Source organism: Trichophyton benhamiae, assembly GCF_000151125.1.
Source record: "Trichophyton benhamiae CBS 112371 chromosome Unknown contig01535.1, whole genome shotgun sequence".
Taxonomy (NCBI): domain Eukaryota; kingdom Fungi; phylum Ascomycota; class Eurotiomycetes; order Onygenales; family Arthrodermataceae; genus Trichophyton; species Trichophyton benhamiae.
The window spans coordinates 88,136-103,379 of record NW_003315109.1 but is presented as its reverse complement, the minus strand read 5'-3'; the positions used below and the strand labels follow the sequence as shown (position 1 = coordinate 103,379).

Sequence of the window (15,244 nt, the reverse complement as noted above, 5' to 3'; positions counted from 1 at the left end):
AACTCCACTGGAGGTAAGGCCAACCAGCTTGCTTTAGTAGTGCCGTTTTGAACAGAGGTCTTGTCCTCTTTCCCTTCACACCCGGTCCGCCGGAGTATATCAGGCCAGACATGCAAATAAAGTGCGGCAAAAGGCGAACAAACAGTTTTGTGGACACGGAGGATTATTTTTCTTCTTTCTTTACTCCTTTTCTTTTGTTCCTTTTTCCCGAAAGAAAAGTCGTTGATAAAACGTCTTTGGCTCAACATCAAACGAAGCGAGAGCCGAACCAAAAGAGGTATGTCTTTCCGTATAAGGAGAATGTGATGGAAGCCGGGACACTCTTGACTCGTTCAACAACAGCCAGGATGAAAGGTCATCACCTCCATGAGCAGGGAAATATACACCAACCTTCTGTCGATTCTCTTGTCTCGTTGACGAATGGCAGCGGGAAAATGACCTTGACGGATGTCGCCTGGATATCCTGGTAAACATCCTGCGGAATGCCCGATACCCTGCTTGCCATGGAGGGGATATGCTTGTATACTTAAAACAAGTCATGAGTTCCACGCAACCAGGCTTCTTCTGCTACTGCTTCAAATTCCCTCTTCTCTCGTCATCGGCCCACCTCCGGCATCGAAACGATCTGTCTTCGCAAGCGAAGCCGATACCGCAGCAGCTGAAACCGCTGTGTCCAATTAAAATGCTGTCCATGATCCTGCGAATCAAGGTTGAGATGGCCCTAACGTTGACAATCGCCCCCATGTGTCCCGGAGAAAAGTCAAACCTGATCTACCGGGATCTCCGCAATATGTAGCATCCTATGGAGTATGTCATCCTCACATCTTCTGGCAGACTTGAACTGCCGAAAAGCACGGGGTGTTTCATAGGTATACCACTCTTCGAGAAGAAGTCGAGAACCTGGATGAACGGTTGGAAATCCGAGCGCGAGACAAGCCGTGCCGAGACCCCCCGGCGTTACAAAAAAGAACGGTCATCTCAAACCATCGTTCCTCCGTATAGTAATTAGACTACGGCACACGCGAGCGCCGCGAGCTGATAAGGGTTAGAGTTGATCAACGTGGAAGCCCTGGAGTCCAGTTGCAACAGTGACATCCTCCATTTACCTGCCTTCTGACGCTGTTAGTTCGTTTGCGGGACAGCTAGTAATACCGGGGCTAGCCGGGTGATTTTCGGGAATACCTTAAAATTTAGAGAGCCAGGCAGGGATATGCAGAATATATCGAGTCTGAATAAACACCTGCAAGCCGCGGTTGGGGCAAAGTAATATCAAATAAAGGTGATTTGAGCAGGCGACGGTGAGCCAAGCTCGCTGAGCAAGGATGAGGAAGCGGTCACACGGTGACGGACCTGGGAACCAGGGGTTTTGCCTGTGCTGCAAGATAGGAGCGTGTGAAGAGGTTAGTTGAAGGGAAATGCTGGGAGCTGCGGGCATACTCCTTATCTCACTGAAAAAACGCCTTTTGTTGCTGGAGCTCGGTAATGCCTTTTGATTCCATATGTGCTGTATAATTTGTATACTGTCTATTATAGCTGGGAATGAAGATCCCATGTCCTCTAAAAACACGATAGGTGTGTTTCTTGTGACTTCATGTCTATCGACCTTTACCTTTTTTCGACGGTCGAGCATTCTTCTCTCTCCTCTTTTCCAGCTGTTTTCTGGCTTTCCGTACATCCTCGGAGTTCTTGAGTTCGCTTTTGACATTCTTCTTGCCTCCGTATGTCGGTATCCCTGCATCTTCCCGCCGTTTTTGCATGGCCTCTCCCTTCTTCTTCATTTTCTCATAGTCTCCACGATACTTGTCCGCGGCCTTTGGAGCTTGCTCTTTGTTATGCCTATATTTCCTTCCAGGAATACCCCCGGTATTACCGAGATTGGAATTTTCCATCTCTCCCACCCTAGGCATCCGGCCAAGTCTCTTCCCCTTCTTCCAGGAGTCGAACCTGCCACTGCGGAAGCTTGCAGCAATCTTCGCTCCACTCTCGCCTCGCACAAGTTTCTCCCCCTTGGAGCCATCCTCGTCGTTTTGACGTAAGACGTATTTTTTATGCCGTTTGTCCCAACGCTTAATTGAACCTGCTCCGCCAAGGCCACGAGCACCTTCATCACCGTTAAGGTCCATGGTGGCAGATCGAGAAGCCTCAACAAAATTGGTCTTCGAATTTGAGCCGCTATGGACTCCATAGCCGCGATCTTCTGTAAGCGAGATAGATGTTGGGGTGTAAGACATGAAATATTCAGGGTTCTGGAAAGTGTTGCTTTGATTGCCGTTCTCGACGTTTGAACGGGATTTGCTTTGTTTTGGGTATGAGAATGTCACTTCCAAATCTGACTCTTCGGCAAGAGACATATCCGGGTCATCCTGTATTGAGGCATCAATATCTTCGTCTGACATGTCGCCCAGGTTTTCACCTGCGTCGTCAGCTATTTCCTCTTCCTTCGAGTTTTGCAACGGCAAGTTCTGCGACGCTAACTCCCTCCGTATCTTCTTCCTTTCCATGACGGAGCGGATCTTGCGCATTACCTCTACCGCCTCCTCATTTCCACTCTTCCCTCCCCGTTTACCCATGACTTCGAAAACGGTTTCCTGCGGTTTGTATCCCCCGACTCTGGCAAGCATTTGCTCCCTTTCAACTTCTAATCTGCTCGATTCATCATTGAACAACGGGTGTATCGTCACCCAGGCATCGGCGGCGACAATATCCTTTGCTCTCTTTGCACTTTCAGCCGAAGCGGAATTTCGGGTCCTCATGTAGAGTTTTTCACCCCGAATAGAAACTGAGCGTAGTCCTTCGATATCAATATCATCACTTAACAGCTTATCCACGTACTCGCAGTGGCTTTCAAGGGACTTTCGCGGAAGACTACCAACAACAATGTCTTCCGCATAGTTGGCATTTTCCGTAGCCGTTCTGCCCATGAGAAGTCGTCGTCCAAGAAATAGCTGTAAATCAATCAAATATGGTGCATCTGAATCACGTACCAGGCTGTAACTCCAGCCCTTCTGGCCTGCTCTAGCTGTGCGTCCAACACGATGGATGTATATTTTAGGTTGAGAAGGGAAATCATAGTTAATGACATTTGCAAGTACAGGAATATCGATTCCTCTAGCCGCAACGTCGGTTACAACCAATATATTGGATATCCCGGCTCGAAAGTTCTGAACTTGAATTTTGCGCGCTGTTTGGTTGAGTGAACCGTATGCATACGAGACTGCAAAACCAGAATGCCGAAGAAGATTGGCAATGTACTCAACGTGATGTTTTGTCGCCACAAACACGATGGTCGAATGCTCGGTGGGAGTACCATGTGTGCCTGGTCCTTTCATATCCACCCTTTTTCGTTTCTTCGAGGTCCCTTGTTTCCCCTCTTGGGCTTCTTTCTTTGCCAACTTCCCAGCCTCAGTCTCTCCAGTAGGGATTTTGATGAGATCATGTAGGATATGCAACAACGCGCCCTCCTTGTCGGCAGACTTTACGGTGAAAAACGCACTTTGAAGATCAGGAGATATTTTGCTGTCTGCATCCAGGCGAATGAGGGTTGGTTCCTGTAAGCCTGCGCGAGCAAATTCCACCAAAGATTTTGGAAGAGTTGCAGAAAACAGGAGTGTTTGGCGAGAAGTGGGTAATGCATGTAGAATTTCAGTGAGCTGGGCCGCAAAACCCATTTCAAATAACCTATCGGCTTCATCAAATACAGCATACCGAATGCTGGAAAGATCCAGGTTCATTTCTACTTTGAGATGAAGGAATCGACCAGGAGTAGCAATGATAATGTCAGGGTTTGAGGCCATATATCCGAACTGTTCCTCAAGGCTGTCACCTCCAACCAGAAGCACGCATTTAAGATCGGTCCCTCGGCCAAGTTCCTTGACAACCTTTAAAGTTTGCAATGCTAATTCTCGAGACGGTGATAGAATCAATCCTCTTGCGCCAACTTTGGTACTGTGATTCCTAAGCTTCTCAATCATGGGAATGACAAAAGCAGCTGTTTTCCCCGATCCAGTGCGCGCCATACCCACAACATCTTGATCATCCAGTAATAGTGGTATCGTTTTCCGCTGGATGGGTGTTGGAACTGAGAATCCCTTTCGTGTGATAGCTTTCAACAAGGTAGGATTTAGGCCCATCGCCTGAAATCCACCGCCTTTCTTTACTGTGCGTCCTTTTAAGGCAGATGCTTTGCGGTTCATCAACGATTGCTCGGTAGCAATGAATGTAGCATCACCATCGTCGTCCTCTTCGCCCTCTAGCTCCGCCATCATATCCAGTGACTGTGCATGTGTTTCCGGCTTCTTCTTTTGTTTTTGCTTCTTTGAAGGAAGCTCTGTATCGGAGTCATCATCTGCAGCAAACAAACTCTTTGTCAAATCAAACTCGGCCTCCGACTGAGCCGGAGAGGCTGCCCGCTGAGGCATCGTGGGCAAAGTTATCTGTGGTATAATCGAAGCCTCAAAGTGTGTCCAAATGCTTGGCTAGATGTATAGGAGTACCATTCATACACAGTGGAAACAGACTAGAGCTTCCAGATGTATAATTGCTCTAGGCCGTGTGTAGAGTCACGTCGGCGTAGCTGTCTTACTATCAAATATCAAAGTTGAATATTTTTTTTAAGTAAACTTTTTGATATATTTTAAAGTTTGGGATTCCGAAAACGGTTCGGAAAGGAATATTATTTTATCCGCAATAAGACCACGTGATATCCCCTCGACGCGTCAAAAAGTGAAAAACACGCGAAGTTCAATTAAAAACGACGAAGACTAAGACGCAGATAGAGAGCAAGACAACCTGCTGCGGTGCGGGAGAACACTGCTACTTGATTATAGCCGGCCTCCTAGCATAAATAGAGCTGTAATGGGTGAGTTTCATTCTATACGTCTCCTGTTCAGAGAGCTAACGAACGCGTACAGATTACGGGTACGGCTCAACACCCTATGGCGGGGGGGAGGGTGGTTTTGCACAAGGTGACAGCAGCAGCCAGTCAAAGGTACACAGCATGGAGAACCTGCAGTGGAATTGTCTCCGCCTTGTATATAAAAATGGACTGACTGATGGTGGTATAGACATACTCCGGTGAATCTAGATCAGTTCGGCCAGTGACCATCAAACAATTAAACGATGCCACCCAGGCATTCCCCGAAGCCCCCTTCAAAATAGATAACGCCGATATCAATCAAGTATCCTTTGTGGGACAAGTTCGGAATGTCAATAAACTAGCCACACACATCACGTACAAGCTAGACGACGGCACTGGAGAGACAGATGTGAAATATTTCATCCCTCCTGAAGAAAAAGAAGCGTTCGATGAGCTTGAAGCCATGGATGTCATGGCTATGGATGGTGGGGGTAGCAATGCTGGTCCAGCTGCTGTGACAAACAAGTCTGGACGACCGAGAGCCCACCAGATAACAACAAACGGATACGCAAAGGTGTTTGCCAATGTTAAAACATTTAATGACCGGCGGCAGGTTAACGCGGTGTTAATCAGGCCCATAACGAATATTAACGAGTACCATGTTCATTTCCTTGAGGCCACAGCAGTACATCTCTATTTTACCAAGGGCCCGCCACCGAAGGCAGGTGGTGCTTCTGGAGTGGGAGCCGGAACCGGGGGTGGTGCGATGGATATGGGTGGCAGCAATCTCTCCCTACCGCGAATGTCACCGATGGCACGAAAACTATACGATGCTCTCAGCAACAGCAAGCAGACCAATGAGGGCATGCATGTGAATGTCCTGGCGCCGATAATGCAGGTGAACGTAAATGAAGTCTATAAAGCTGCCGAGGAGCTCCTGGGACTCAGTGTGATATACCACACGGTAGATGAGGACACCTGGAAGATTCTTGACTGTTGATGTGGCTATTACCTGGCTTGTTTTACTACTGGCTATTGGAGATCTATAGATGAGTCTATTCAGCGGGTCCTACTCCGTTGGATATGTATGTCCAAAATATTGATGTCCAGAGATGTAATGGTATAATTCTACATCAGCATGCGCCGTTCAACACGAACTAGAGTCACCGCAACGTTCTTACGTCCTGGTATGCATATCCTTCCCGTGCATATATAGCACAAGGTCGGCTATCTAGCCGCCGCCGCAATGCCATCCCCGCTTACTCAGCCTTATCTTTGCCACGGTGTGCAACGCCGGAATACTCTAACCTTCGTGCATTAGTTTCTGCGGCAGCGGCAGCAGTGAAAGGCAGTCAAATCGAAAATTTCTTGCTATTACGGCGCCGAATCCTTATATATAAGGGATATCAACCGACGTCTGCCACTGGTCGAGGGCATTGAGAAGGGGGCTGCAACGCAATAAAAACAAAATCCTCCGTATGGCCCACAGCTGACAGACACCCCGTATTCAGCCTGCGCAGCGTAAGTACTTATCCTCGGAAGGATCTTAATCAGACCATATCTCTCTTCCACAGCCGTGCAGGCGTCGCATACACATCACAACATCCAGCTGGAATCGCGAGAAAGAGACAAACTGCAAGCTGCCTTCATCGGCGGGGGATACCGCATCCCACTTCAATCGATACACCCACTACATAATATACCGTCGGATCTGCAATGACAGACCCAAACGGCATCAGCCAGGCGAACGGCGTGGACAAATCTTTAACGGAAACAGCCCTACATGGCGCCGAACAGCTGTCAAAAGAAACGACTGACATACTCGAACCGCCGACTCTGCCGCCTTTGTCAACAGTGACTCGCAATCTACACAGCCAAATAACCGCATTCCTTGCCGAGGATCATGACCCTTCTTCCTTACTCTACCGTGTCCAGCAACAAACCCGTATCTCTCTAGACGTCATCCGAGAATCCCTAACACGATACCCCATCCACGAACTCTCCATCTCCTATAACGGCGGCAAGGACTGTCTTGTTCTCCTCCTTCTCTTCCTCGCAAGCCTACATCGGCACTGTGCTTCGACCAGTCCATCGTGCTCCTCCTCCATCGCCAGCAACCAATCTCATAGCAGCAACAGCCCTCCTTCTCACCCAACATATATACCGGCAATATACGCACAGCCTAGGCACCCATTTCCTTCGGTCGAACAATTTGTCACACAATCGTCCCAGGCTTACCACCTCAAGTTAACCCGTCATTCAACTGATCCTCCACATTCAACCATCCGCTCGACGTTTGCGGAGTACCTGTCTTCCAATCCACAGGTACGAGCTATATTTGTCGGAACACGCCGCACCGATCCCCATGGCAGCAAACTAACGCATTTCGATCGTACGGATCACGGATGGCCGGATTTCATGCGCATTCATCCTATAATTGATTGGCATTATGTGGAGATTTGGGCGTTCATCAAACATTTGGGAATAGACTATTGCCCGCTTTATGACCAGGGATATACCAGCTTAGGAGGAACCAATGATACCCATCCAAACCCGAAATTGAAGGTAGAGGGGACAGTTGAGAATGGTGGATTGAATAATCATGTTGTTACTTATAAACCTGCCTACGAGTTAATAGAGGATGAAGAGGAGCGTCTGGGGAGGGACTAACTTTGTCTTTTTTTTTTTCCTTTCCCTAACTTTTAGATATCTAGTCTCCAGAACTACAGAAAGTGCATTATCGAAAAGTGGAAAAATAGAGGTTGGTGGGCGATTAATATATACCTAAAATTAAGGAGATACGCTTGCCTACGACCAAAATAAGTACGTTTACGTTTCTTCGCATTTGAAAAGCAAGGCAGAGAAATGCTTTCTTGATTGTTGGTGACTATCTCACGATATTGTACCAATCTACGGTGGGTTTTGAGTGGTATAACTGGGGATGACGGCATTCAAATAACTGCGTTAAAAAGCGTAACGTGTAAAGGCTAGCTAAAAAATACTATCTGCCCACAAGTTCCTGGCAACCATCCATAACCTGTATGACCACGTTGATATCTCATAAGTATGAATGAGAGTAGACATGAGTGACATTCCCATAATACATGCAGGTACATGTACTTGGCCGGTGAAATTTGTCAATCAAGGCGAATAAAATCAAAGAGAAAAAGAAAACAGATCAGTTCCGATACAGAATGCCTCACCGTCCCGATACTGTGAATAAAATGAAAATCAAATCAATGTGTCATAAAGTCATAAAAAGGGGATCAGATATTGGTATGCTCTTCAGTCCTGTGATCCAGCATGCAAAGAATAATGTTTCATCTTTGTAGCTAGGCTTGGGGGCTTTAGCAGGATGATCGTGGAGTTGAAACAATGATATCCTTCCGAGAGGGGATTGGCGACATGATGCTCGTCTTTGCGGCTCTCGATTTCATGGGGCTAGAATTCTCAGATTTACTTCCACTCATGTGTGGAAGTGGTAGGACGGTAGTCGAAGATGAGCTAGAGAGATCATCCGCCAAAGGGCTTCTATGGACTGTGAATCTTCCACGAGCGCTCGGAGTAGTCTCAGCATTAAGTTGAGGTCGTCGGGATGCCCATGAGCCGGCTCGGATCCCGTTCATAGATTTGTTCATCATGGGACCGCTTCTAGTGGCATTAGTATATATCAAGCTGTAGCAAGGGGGTGGAGAATTCATACGGTGGAGAAATAGACGTTGCAGGAGTCCAAACTTGTCCGACACCTCCAATTGGAGAGGGGTAGCTATTTTGAGAAGTTGGGCTAAAATGAGAGGCGGCTTGCTGTAGACGATGGAGGCTTGGAGATGGAGTAGCACTATTAACAAGCTCAACTGAGTAGTTATATTCTCCAGCACGGTAAGCTCGACGCTCATTGCTTTGATGTTTGAGCTGTTTTTGAGCCTTGGTATCTGCAAAGCGCAGGAGGAGCTTTACTCCGTCCTTTCCAACAACGTTATGGAATTGTTGAACGACCTTTTCAGCAATTTCGCGAGTCTCGAATCTAGAGCTTACAGTCAGTAACTTAGCCGACTTGGAAGAGATCTGAGAACAATGACAAACCTAGCGAAGCCAACTTCCTTGCTAACTCCAGTCTTTTCATCTCGGCTGATTTTCTCAGATACGACTTGGTAAGGTTCAAAGTGACGGCGAAGGTCCTAGACCACTAACATTAGAATGTGCTTGGTGTAGAGATCAAACAATGAGATTCTACATACTGCCTCGGCCCAGTCAATGGGAACATTAGTGCAATAAACGTTTGTGGAATTCTTGTCTTCCAGGTCCTTAAGGCGGGAGTTGCGAGATTTCTAGAGAAAGTCAGCTAAAAAGATAAGCTCAGAATGCTTCGAGGCTCAAGTCCTTTACCTGTGCAAAGCTAGCCTGGTAGCCAAGGTGGAAGAATCCTCGAATGCAATTCTCGCAGGCATCGAAGCTAAAGAATTGGACAAAGCCAAACCTAATAACAATTAGTAAATGTGTAACAGAGACAAAAGATATCAAACTATACCCTTTGCACAATCCGGTCTCCAAATCAATGATCGCTTTGCATCTGTCAATCTTGCCAAAACGTGAGGCATAGTTTTGCAACATTTCATCTGTGGTCTCCGGGAGGAACCCACGGATGTAGACATTAGTAATACCTTCACGGTTCTCAAGGCACTTTGCAAGAGTTAGGTCGGAAGGGTTAGTCCACATAGCGGGGACAGCACGTGGGATAGGAGGCTCCTGTTTGAGTAGAGCATCCAGGTCCTGGAGGACATAGCCAGAACCAGTCTTCATCATTTGGTAGGGAAGAAGCTGCTGAGGTGTAGGGTTGTTATACATATAACCCGGTGCGGAAGAGCGGTCAACTGGAGCAGCACCAGGGTAATAATCCTGTGGTGGCCCAGATAGACCCATATTAGGGCTGCCTGTATTCACTTCGTCAACAGAGGTCCGTGGATCAAGGGGAATATTCCCGTGGTTTGGAAAATCACCATTTGGATAATACGGCCAGGGGTACCCAGATACACAATCCGGAGTAAAGGGAGGGTTGGTAGGAAAGCCGGGGTAAAAATTAGGAGGAATACATTGGAGAGAGCTACCTTGATCAGTAGCACGCATCGGGAACTGTCCAAACTGCGGTGCTGGAGGGTAGCCACCAAACATGGGCCCATTGGGGGCCATCATGTACTGCCCATAATGCTGCATACCAGACATATCAACATTGGGAATTGGCATACCACCTTTGACAGGGAAGGGCTTGGAGCCGTTTGGCTGGCTCTGAAGAGACATCTTGTTGAAAGGATGGGCCAAAACGCTTCCATTAACATTGCTAGGGTTGTTGGCAACTCCAGCTGGTGGACCATAGGTCTGCTGACCAACATACGGGTGGTGAGGCTGGTTTTCTTGCATGTAGCCAGCTCCCTGGCACTGCGGAGCCGTAGCTTCAGCCTGAGACTTAACCTGCATGGCTGGTCTCCAGTAAGTCTATACAGAGTTGCCATGTTAGCATCAATAATGCTTAATACGGAATTGAAATATGCAGAAACCCCAGAAAGAGCGTATATGATGTACAGCAAAAGTCAGGACAGGTGAGTAGACTTACTCTAGCTTGGGGATATGCTTGACGTCTACCCGGCTTGTACACAGCAGGATAGCCGCTAAAACCGCCCACGGCCTTCATGTCAGCGTTGAAATTCCTATGAGGATACATGTGAGCTGAATAGATACAAAACCGTACGTACACAAGAGCTGCTTGACGGCAAAGATGATGGATTCGGGGGGTGGTAAGAAGATGGAACGAGGGACACAGAGGATATCAAGGACGCAAAAAGGGCGGTCCTGACTGCAAAAACAGCGGTTGTCTGGGGAACTAAAGCAGGAGAATAACAAGAGAAGCCTCTGAGATACGGACGACGAAGACTAGCAACGGAGAACTTGATGCTGGTGATAACTCGAGATGCAGAAGACGATGGAAGCAGATGAAGAGAAGATGAAAAGAAGATGAAGCTGACGACGGGGAGAAAAAAGGGCGCGAAGGGGGAGAGAAAGGCTATGCGGACGTCAGTCGAAAGGAGGGGCAGGCAAGGCGGAGGAAGGCAGGCAGCCCGGGATGGCCGAAAGAGGAAACCTGGACGTCAGCGGAGGAGAAAGCGCTTTTTACGCCTGAGAAGTCGAAGTTGAAGGCGAAGAAGCAGAAGATGAAGAAGCAAAGGATGATGACGAAGGTGAAGAAGAAGATTGTGATGGTGAAGAGAAGAAAAGAAAAGAAGAAGAAAGGAGGCTGGAGGGCCTATATATACATGAGCTGGCAGTGACTGTGAGATCAGACGGAAGCAGTCTGATAGTGACTGTATCGTCGAAGTGGACGCCGCATAGTAGATGCATCTCTGCTGGCAGGACAGCCAGAAGGTGCCTGAATAGAGGGAAGAATAGGCCTGGATAAAGAGACCAGATACTCTGTTGCTGTTCCATTTCAATAGGATGGTATTGGAGGCCAGGACAGCCCAATGTCATTGTAGTGGTATCTAGGGTATATCAAGTGCACAGGGCAATGTTAAAAGCAGGCTAGATAAAGGGACAAGCAGGAGAAAACATTGTTGACATTTATATATAGTTAGTCGTTGCTAAGTGTTTACATAATCTGGGGTATGCTATCTGCGGTTCCAGGAGAGCAGCTCTGCCGCCGGACTCTTTGTTGGTATGCATGTATTTTGATAACGACCTCTAGTGATGGGTATGCGAGGATAGCTCAGTATCTCGGTTAGTGTTGAGCTAAGTCAACTCTTTGATGAGTTACCAAAGGCTGAATCTTGGGCTGGAACAGTAAATTATCAACACGCCTACCATATATATCAGCCGGTTTCACTCGGACACCAGAACAGAAATCAATAATAACAGACGGAAAAGGAGAAGAAACATAGGAAATGAAGGAAAACAAGAGGCTGAGATGTATTCCGCGTAAGACGGAGAATTCCGCCTTGGCGAGCTTGAGTTAGTTAGTCAGCCAAATTTTTGCTGGCAGACAAGGCATCATATTGAATGGCTTCATCAGTAGTTGAGATATTGCCTTCTCAAGGACTAGTTAACATGCGTTGAGGAAGGCCAAGAGCCAGTCAAGGGGTAATAATCGATATATCAAAGAACGTCATCTGATGTATGCTCGGCCAGCCTGCCTCAGTATTATGAGTTTCAAAGCATAACCCCTACTCTGAGAAAGCTATTTATGAAAAGATGATATATAGTCCTGTCTGTATATGCTTCTCTGTCGTCACTCATGAACTAATAGTCTAGTAAATCGTAAAAAAAGGGGGGGAGGAAGGAGAGGAAAGGAGAGGAAAACGATCTATCCAAAGTCAAGCATCAATAAAGAAAGCAAATATTAGCAACTTAGGGGATAGTAGACAGCGAAGCAAAGAATGAGAAGAGAGGATGAAAACAGGCCGTTTGCTCGGAAGACCGGGCGGGAAGAAAATCAACAGTCCAGACAGACTCCAGCAAGAACCTAAGTCGCAAATTCTATGAGATAGACCTTCCCTGTTCCTTTTTTTCTCTTATCTTTTTTTTATAATTTTCTTTCCTGACATCTGGAGGTATTAATCTGCCCATCCGAGCATGATGAAGGAACGGAAATATGGAATATGCAAGTCGGTTAGTGGGTGGCGGCAAAAAGATAAGAAGATGAGGTAGATAGTGGCGGTTAAATAATGCTCACGACCAGACATCCTCCTGGTACGAGCCGGTGTTTCGCATATGCTTGACGAGTTCCTCACCCTTCTCGGGTTTCAGGCCTCGTTGCTCAGCGAGTATCTGACCTAGGACAACGTTGACTTCTCGAGCCATGTTGGCTGCATCTCCGCAGACATAGAAGTTTGCCTTCTTGGAGAGAAGGTCGCTGACTAGCTCGGCGTGTTCCTTAAGACGGTGTTGGACATATACTTTCTGAGAAGTCTCACGAGAGAAAGCAGTGATAAGCTTGAAGGAATCACCGAGTTTCTTGGACACCTCCTATTATATTGTTAGAAGCTCATTGAGACACGGGAGCTCACTTTGAATAAAAAAAAAAAAAAAAAAAAAGAACCAACCTCGAACTCTTCCTTGTAAAGGAAATCCTCTGTGCTCTTACGGCAGCCGTAGAAAAGGATAGTAGGACCGACGGTCTCGCCCTTTTCAGCCTGGTGGACTCGTTCCTGGATGAAACCACGGAATGGAGCGACACCGGTACCAGGACCAACCATGATGATTGGCTTCGAAGGATCAGACGGAAGCTTGAAGTTGGAGTGACGCACATGGACAGGGACATGGAAGCCATCGTATTTGTTGCGTGGCCCAGAAATGGCATAGGTCAGGCCGAATGGATCTGGGTTGGGCTCGCCATGCTGTTTCTGTTTCAAAGCAAGAAGATAGTTGGTTGTTACACCCTTGACAACATGGCCGGCACCGGGGACACGTAATGATTCGACAACAGCAGTGATGCTGATCTTTTCCTTCTGGACTATAGACGATGAAGAAATGGAGTAGTATCTTGGCTGGATCTTGGGGATGCCTTCGATAAGCAGGGAGAACGGAACGGCGGTAAAGGGCTTATCGGTGAAGGATTGCAGAGCCTGGGCAATGTTGAAGTAGAAGGCAGACACCTTGTCTGAGAAAACGTCTTTATCTTCGCCAATGCGAATCATCTTCTTCTTGGTCTCTTCATCCGGAGCGAATGCAGCGAGCTGGGAGATGAACTGTCGCGATACGGGGCCGCAGGTTTCAATGTAGTATCTGACCACGGAGTCATAGGTGGTTGGCTGGGGGAACGGGACTTTGGCAGTGACATCAATAGGCTTAACACGGATGACAGTATGGCGCTTTTCTTCCAGACCAAACACCTTGAGGAAACGGTCGACTTCCTGGCCGGCATTGGTGGGCCAGATAGCGATGTGGTCACCGGTCTGGTAATTGAGCTGGCTTCCCTTGATGTCGAATTCCATGTGCAGGCAGTTACGGTCTTTGACGGAGAACAGTTCGCGAGACTCGACAATGGGTGAGAGGAATGGGTTATGAGCGTTGTAAGGTCCCTGGCCTCGACTCTTGAGGTGAGAAGCGTTTGGCTCGCCGAGATAGACATTCTCCGATTCGGTGTTCAAGTCCGCTTCTTCAATGACGCTGAAGGTAGGTTCGTAGATAGCCTCTCTCTCTTCAAGGCCCATCTCTTCAGCCAGAGCCTTCCACATGGGTTCCTTCCAGGCGAGATAGTCCTCTTCCATGGTTCCAGCACCGTCATCACCTTCTCCAGCATCACCGATTCTCTTAGCACCACACTTGGTCAGAGCCTTATCCACAATTCTAACCATGGCGTTGTAGTGTTCGTAGGTGTTGTTCCCGAGGCCAAACGCAACATATCGCATCTTGGAGAGCGGCTGGTCTTCCGGCGACCCGCCATCTTCAAAGCTGGCATCGTCACCGGTGATGAACTGGAAGAACTCAACCGCGTTATCTGTCGGTTCACCCTCACCGTAGGTAGCCAGGACGAAGAAGGCAACCTTGTCTTCGGGGAATTTATCGAGGCAGGCATAGTCATAGTCTTCCAGATCGGCAACCATGGTCTTGAGGCCGAATCGCTGGGATCCCTCCTTCGCCAGCCTGGAGGCATAGTCTTCGGCAGTACCGGTCTGCGAGCCATAGAAGATGACACAGTTCTTGCCGGTTTCCTCGAGCTTCTCGACGATATTCCGGGTCTGACCTTGCTTTGCGCTGTTTGTTGCGGCGTAGGAGGAGGCATAGGGGTCCTTTACGACGGCCCAGTATTTGCCCTTCGTGAAGTATGCTATCGTCCCGACGAGTATGACCGCCAGGACAAGCATGTCCAGAGTATCAACCTGCGCCATTTTGCCTGGAGGCCAACGGCTATTTCGACGAGCTATATGCGGAAGCAGGCAGGAAAAATATGTGAGCAGGTCTGCTGTAGCCTTGCTATTGCCTAAATGCAAAGGCTCAGGGGCTCGGAATACGCACACAAAAGCTGGTCTCAATTTTCGATTTCCCTTTATCAAAGTCGATCCGACATACGTGTCCGTTGACGCTGCCAGTCCAACAAAGTCAGGAGGGGCACGTCCTCTTTTCTGGATCTTGCGCCGGCTCAAAAAGAATATATGGGGTGATTAGTTATTGCTCGAATTATCTGATTCTCCGGCTGAAAGTTTCGTTCGGCGGCCGCTTAGTTCTTTTTAGCCGTGCTGGGGTGATTTTTTCCCTGTGGGATGGCCAAAGGCTGAACAGGTCGCTTTACTTTGTTTAAGTCTCTTAGTATCCTCTTGCTAAATCTTCTTTTTTTTACGCTGTTCCCTGCCGGTAAATATCTGCCTTCTTTTTCCTCGGGCACCGGGCAAACCACTTGGCCTG

General features: G+C 47.8%; 6 protein-coding genes across 6 annotated transcripts; 2 read left to right on the top strand and 4 right to left on the bottom strand.

The window, feature by feature from the left end:
- Positions 1-1,595: 1,595 nt before the first annotated feature.
- On the bottom strand, positions 1,596-4,418 carry ARB_06323 (uncharacterized protein; the record flags this gene model as incomplete). The annotated part of the gene is made up of 1 exon (XM_003015154.1): positions 1,596-4,418. One exon carries the CDS (start codon positions 4,416-4,418, stop codon positions 1,596-1,598), a length of 2,823 nt encoding a protein of 940 aa, XP_003015200.1.
- Positions 4,419-4,996: 578 nt separating this feature from the next.
- Positions 4,997-5,855, top strand: ARB_06322 (putative replication factor-a protein; the record flags this gene model as incomplete). Its single annotated transcript, XM_003015153.1, has 2 exons — positions 4,997-5,029; positions 5,064-5,855. 2 exons carry the CDS (start codon positions 4,997-4,999, stop codon positions 5,853-5,855), a joined length of 825 nt encoding a protein of 274 aa, XP_003015199.1.
- Positions 5,856-6,571: 716 nt separating this feature from the next.
- ARB_06321 (uncharacterized protein) lies at positions 6,572-7,525 on the top strand (the record flags this gene model as incomplete). Its single annotated transcript, XM_003015152.1, has 1 exon — positions 6,572-7,525. One exon carries the CDS (start codon positions 6,572-6,574, stop codon positions 7,523-7,525), a length of 954 nt encoding a protein of 317 aa, XP_003015198.1.
- A 990-nt stretch (positions 7,526-8,515) lies between these two features.
- On the bottom strand, positions 8,516-10,327 carry mrb1 (meiotic RNA-binding protein 1; the record flags this gene model as incomplete). Its single annotated transcript, XM_003015151.1, has 4 exons — positions 8,516-8,879; positions 8,939-9,033; positions 9,094-9,183; positions 9,242-10,327. 4 exons carry the CDS (start codon positions 10,325-10,327, stop codon positions 8,516-8,518), a joined length of 1,635 nt encoding a protein of 544 aa, XP_003015197.1.
- Positions 10,328-11,017: 690 nt separating this feature from the next.
- Positions 11,018-11,374, bottom strand: ARB_06319 (uncharacterized protein; the record flags this gene model as incomplete). Its single annotated transcript, XM_003015150.1, has 1 exon — positions 11,018-11,374. The coding sequence occupies one exon, from the start codon at positions 11,372-11,374 to the stop codon at positions 11,018-11,020; it is 357 nt and encodes a 118-aa protein (XP_003015196.1).
- Positions 11,375-12,568: 1,194 nt separating this feature from the next.
- Positions 12,569-14,730, bottom strand: ARB_06318 (NADPH-cytochrome P450 reductase (CprA), putative; the record flags this gene model as incomplete). The annotated part of the gene is made up of 2 exons (XM_003015149.1): positions 12,569-12,865; positions 12,943-14,730. The coding sequence occupies 2 exons, from the start codon at positions 14,728-14,730 to the stop codon at positions 12,569-12,571; spliced, it is 2,085 nt and encodes a 694-aa protein (XP_003015195.1).
- Positions 14,731-15,244: the final 514 nt, after the last annotated feature.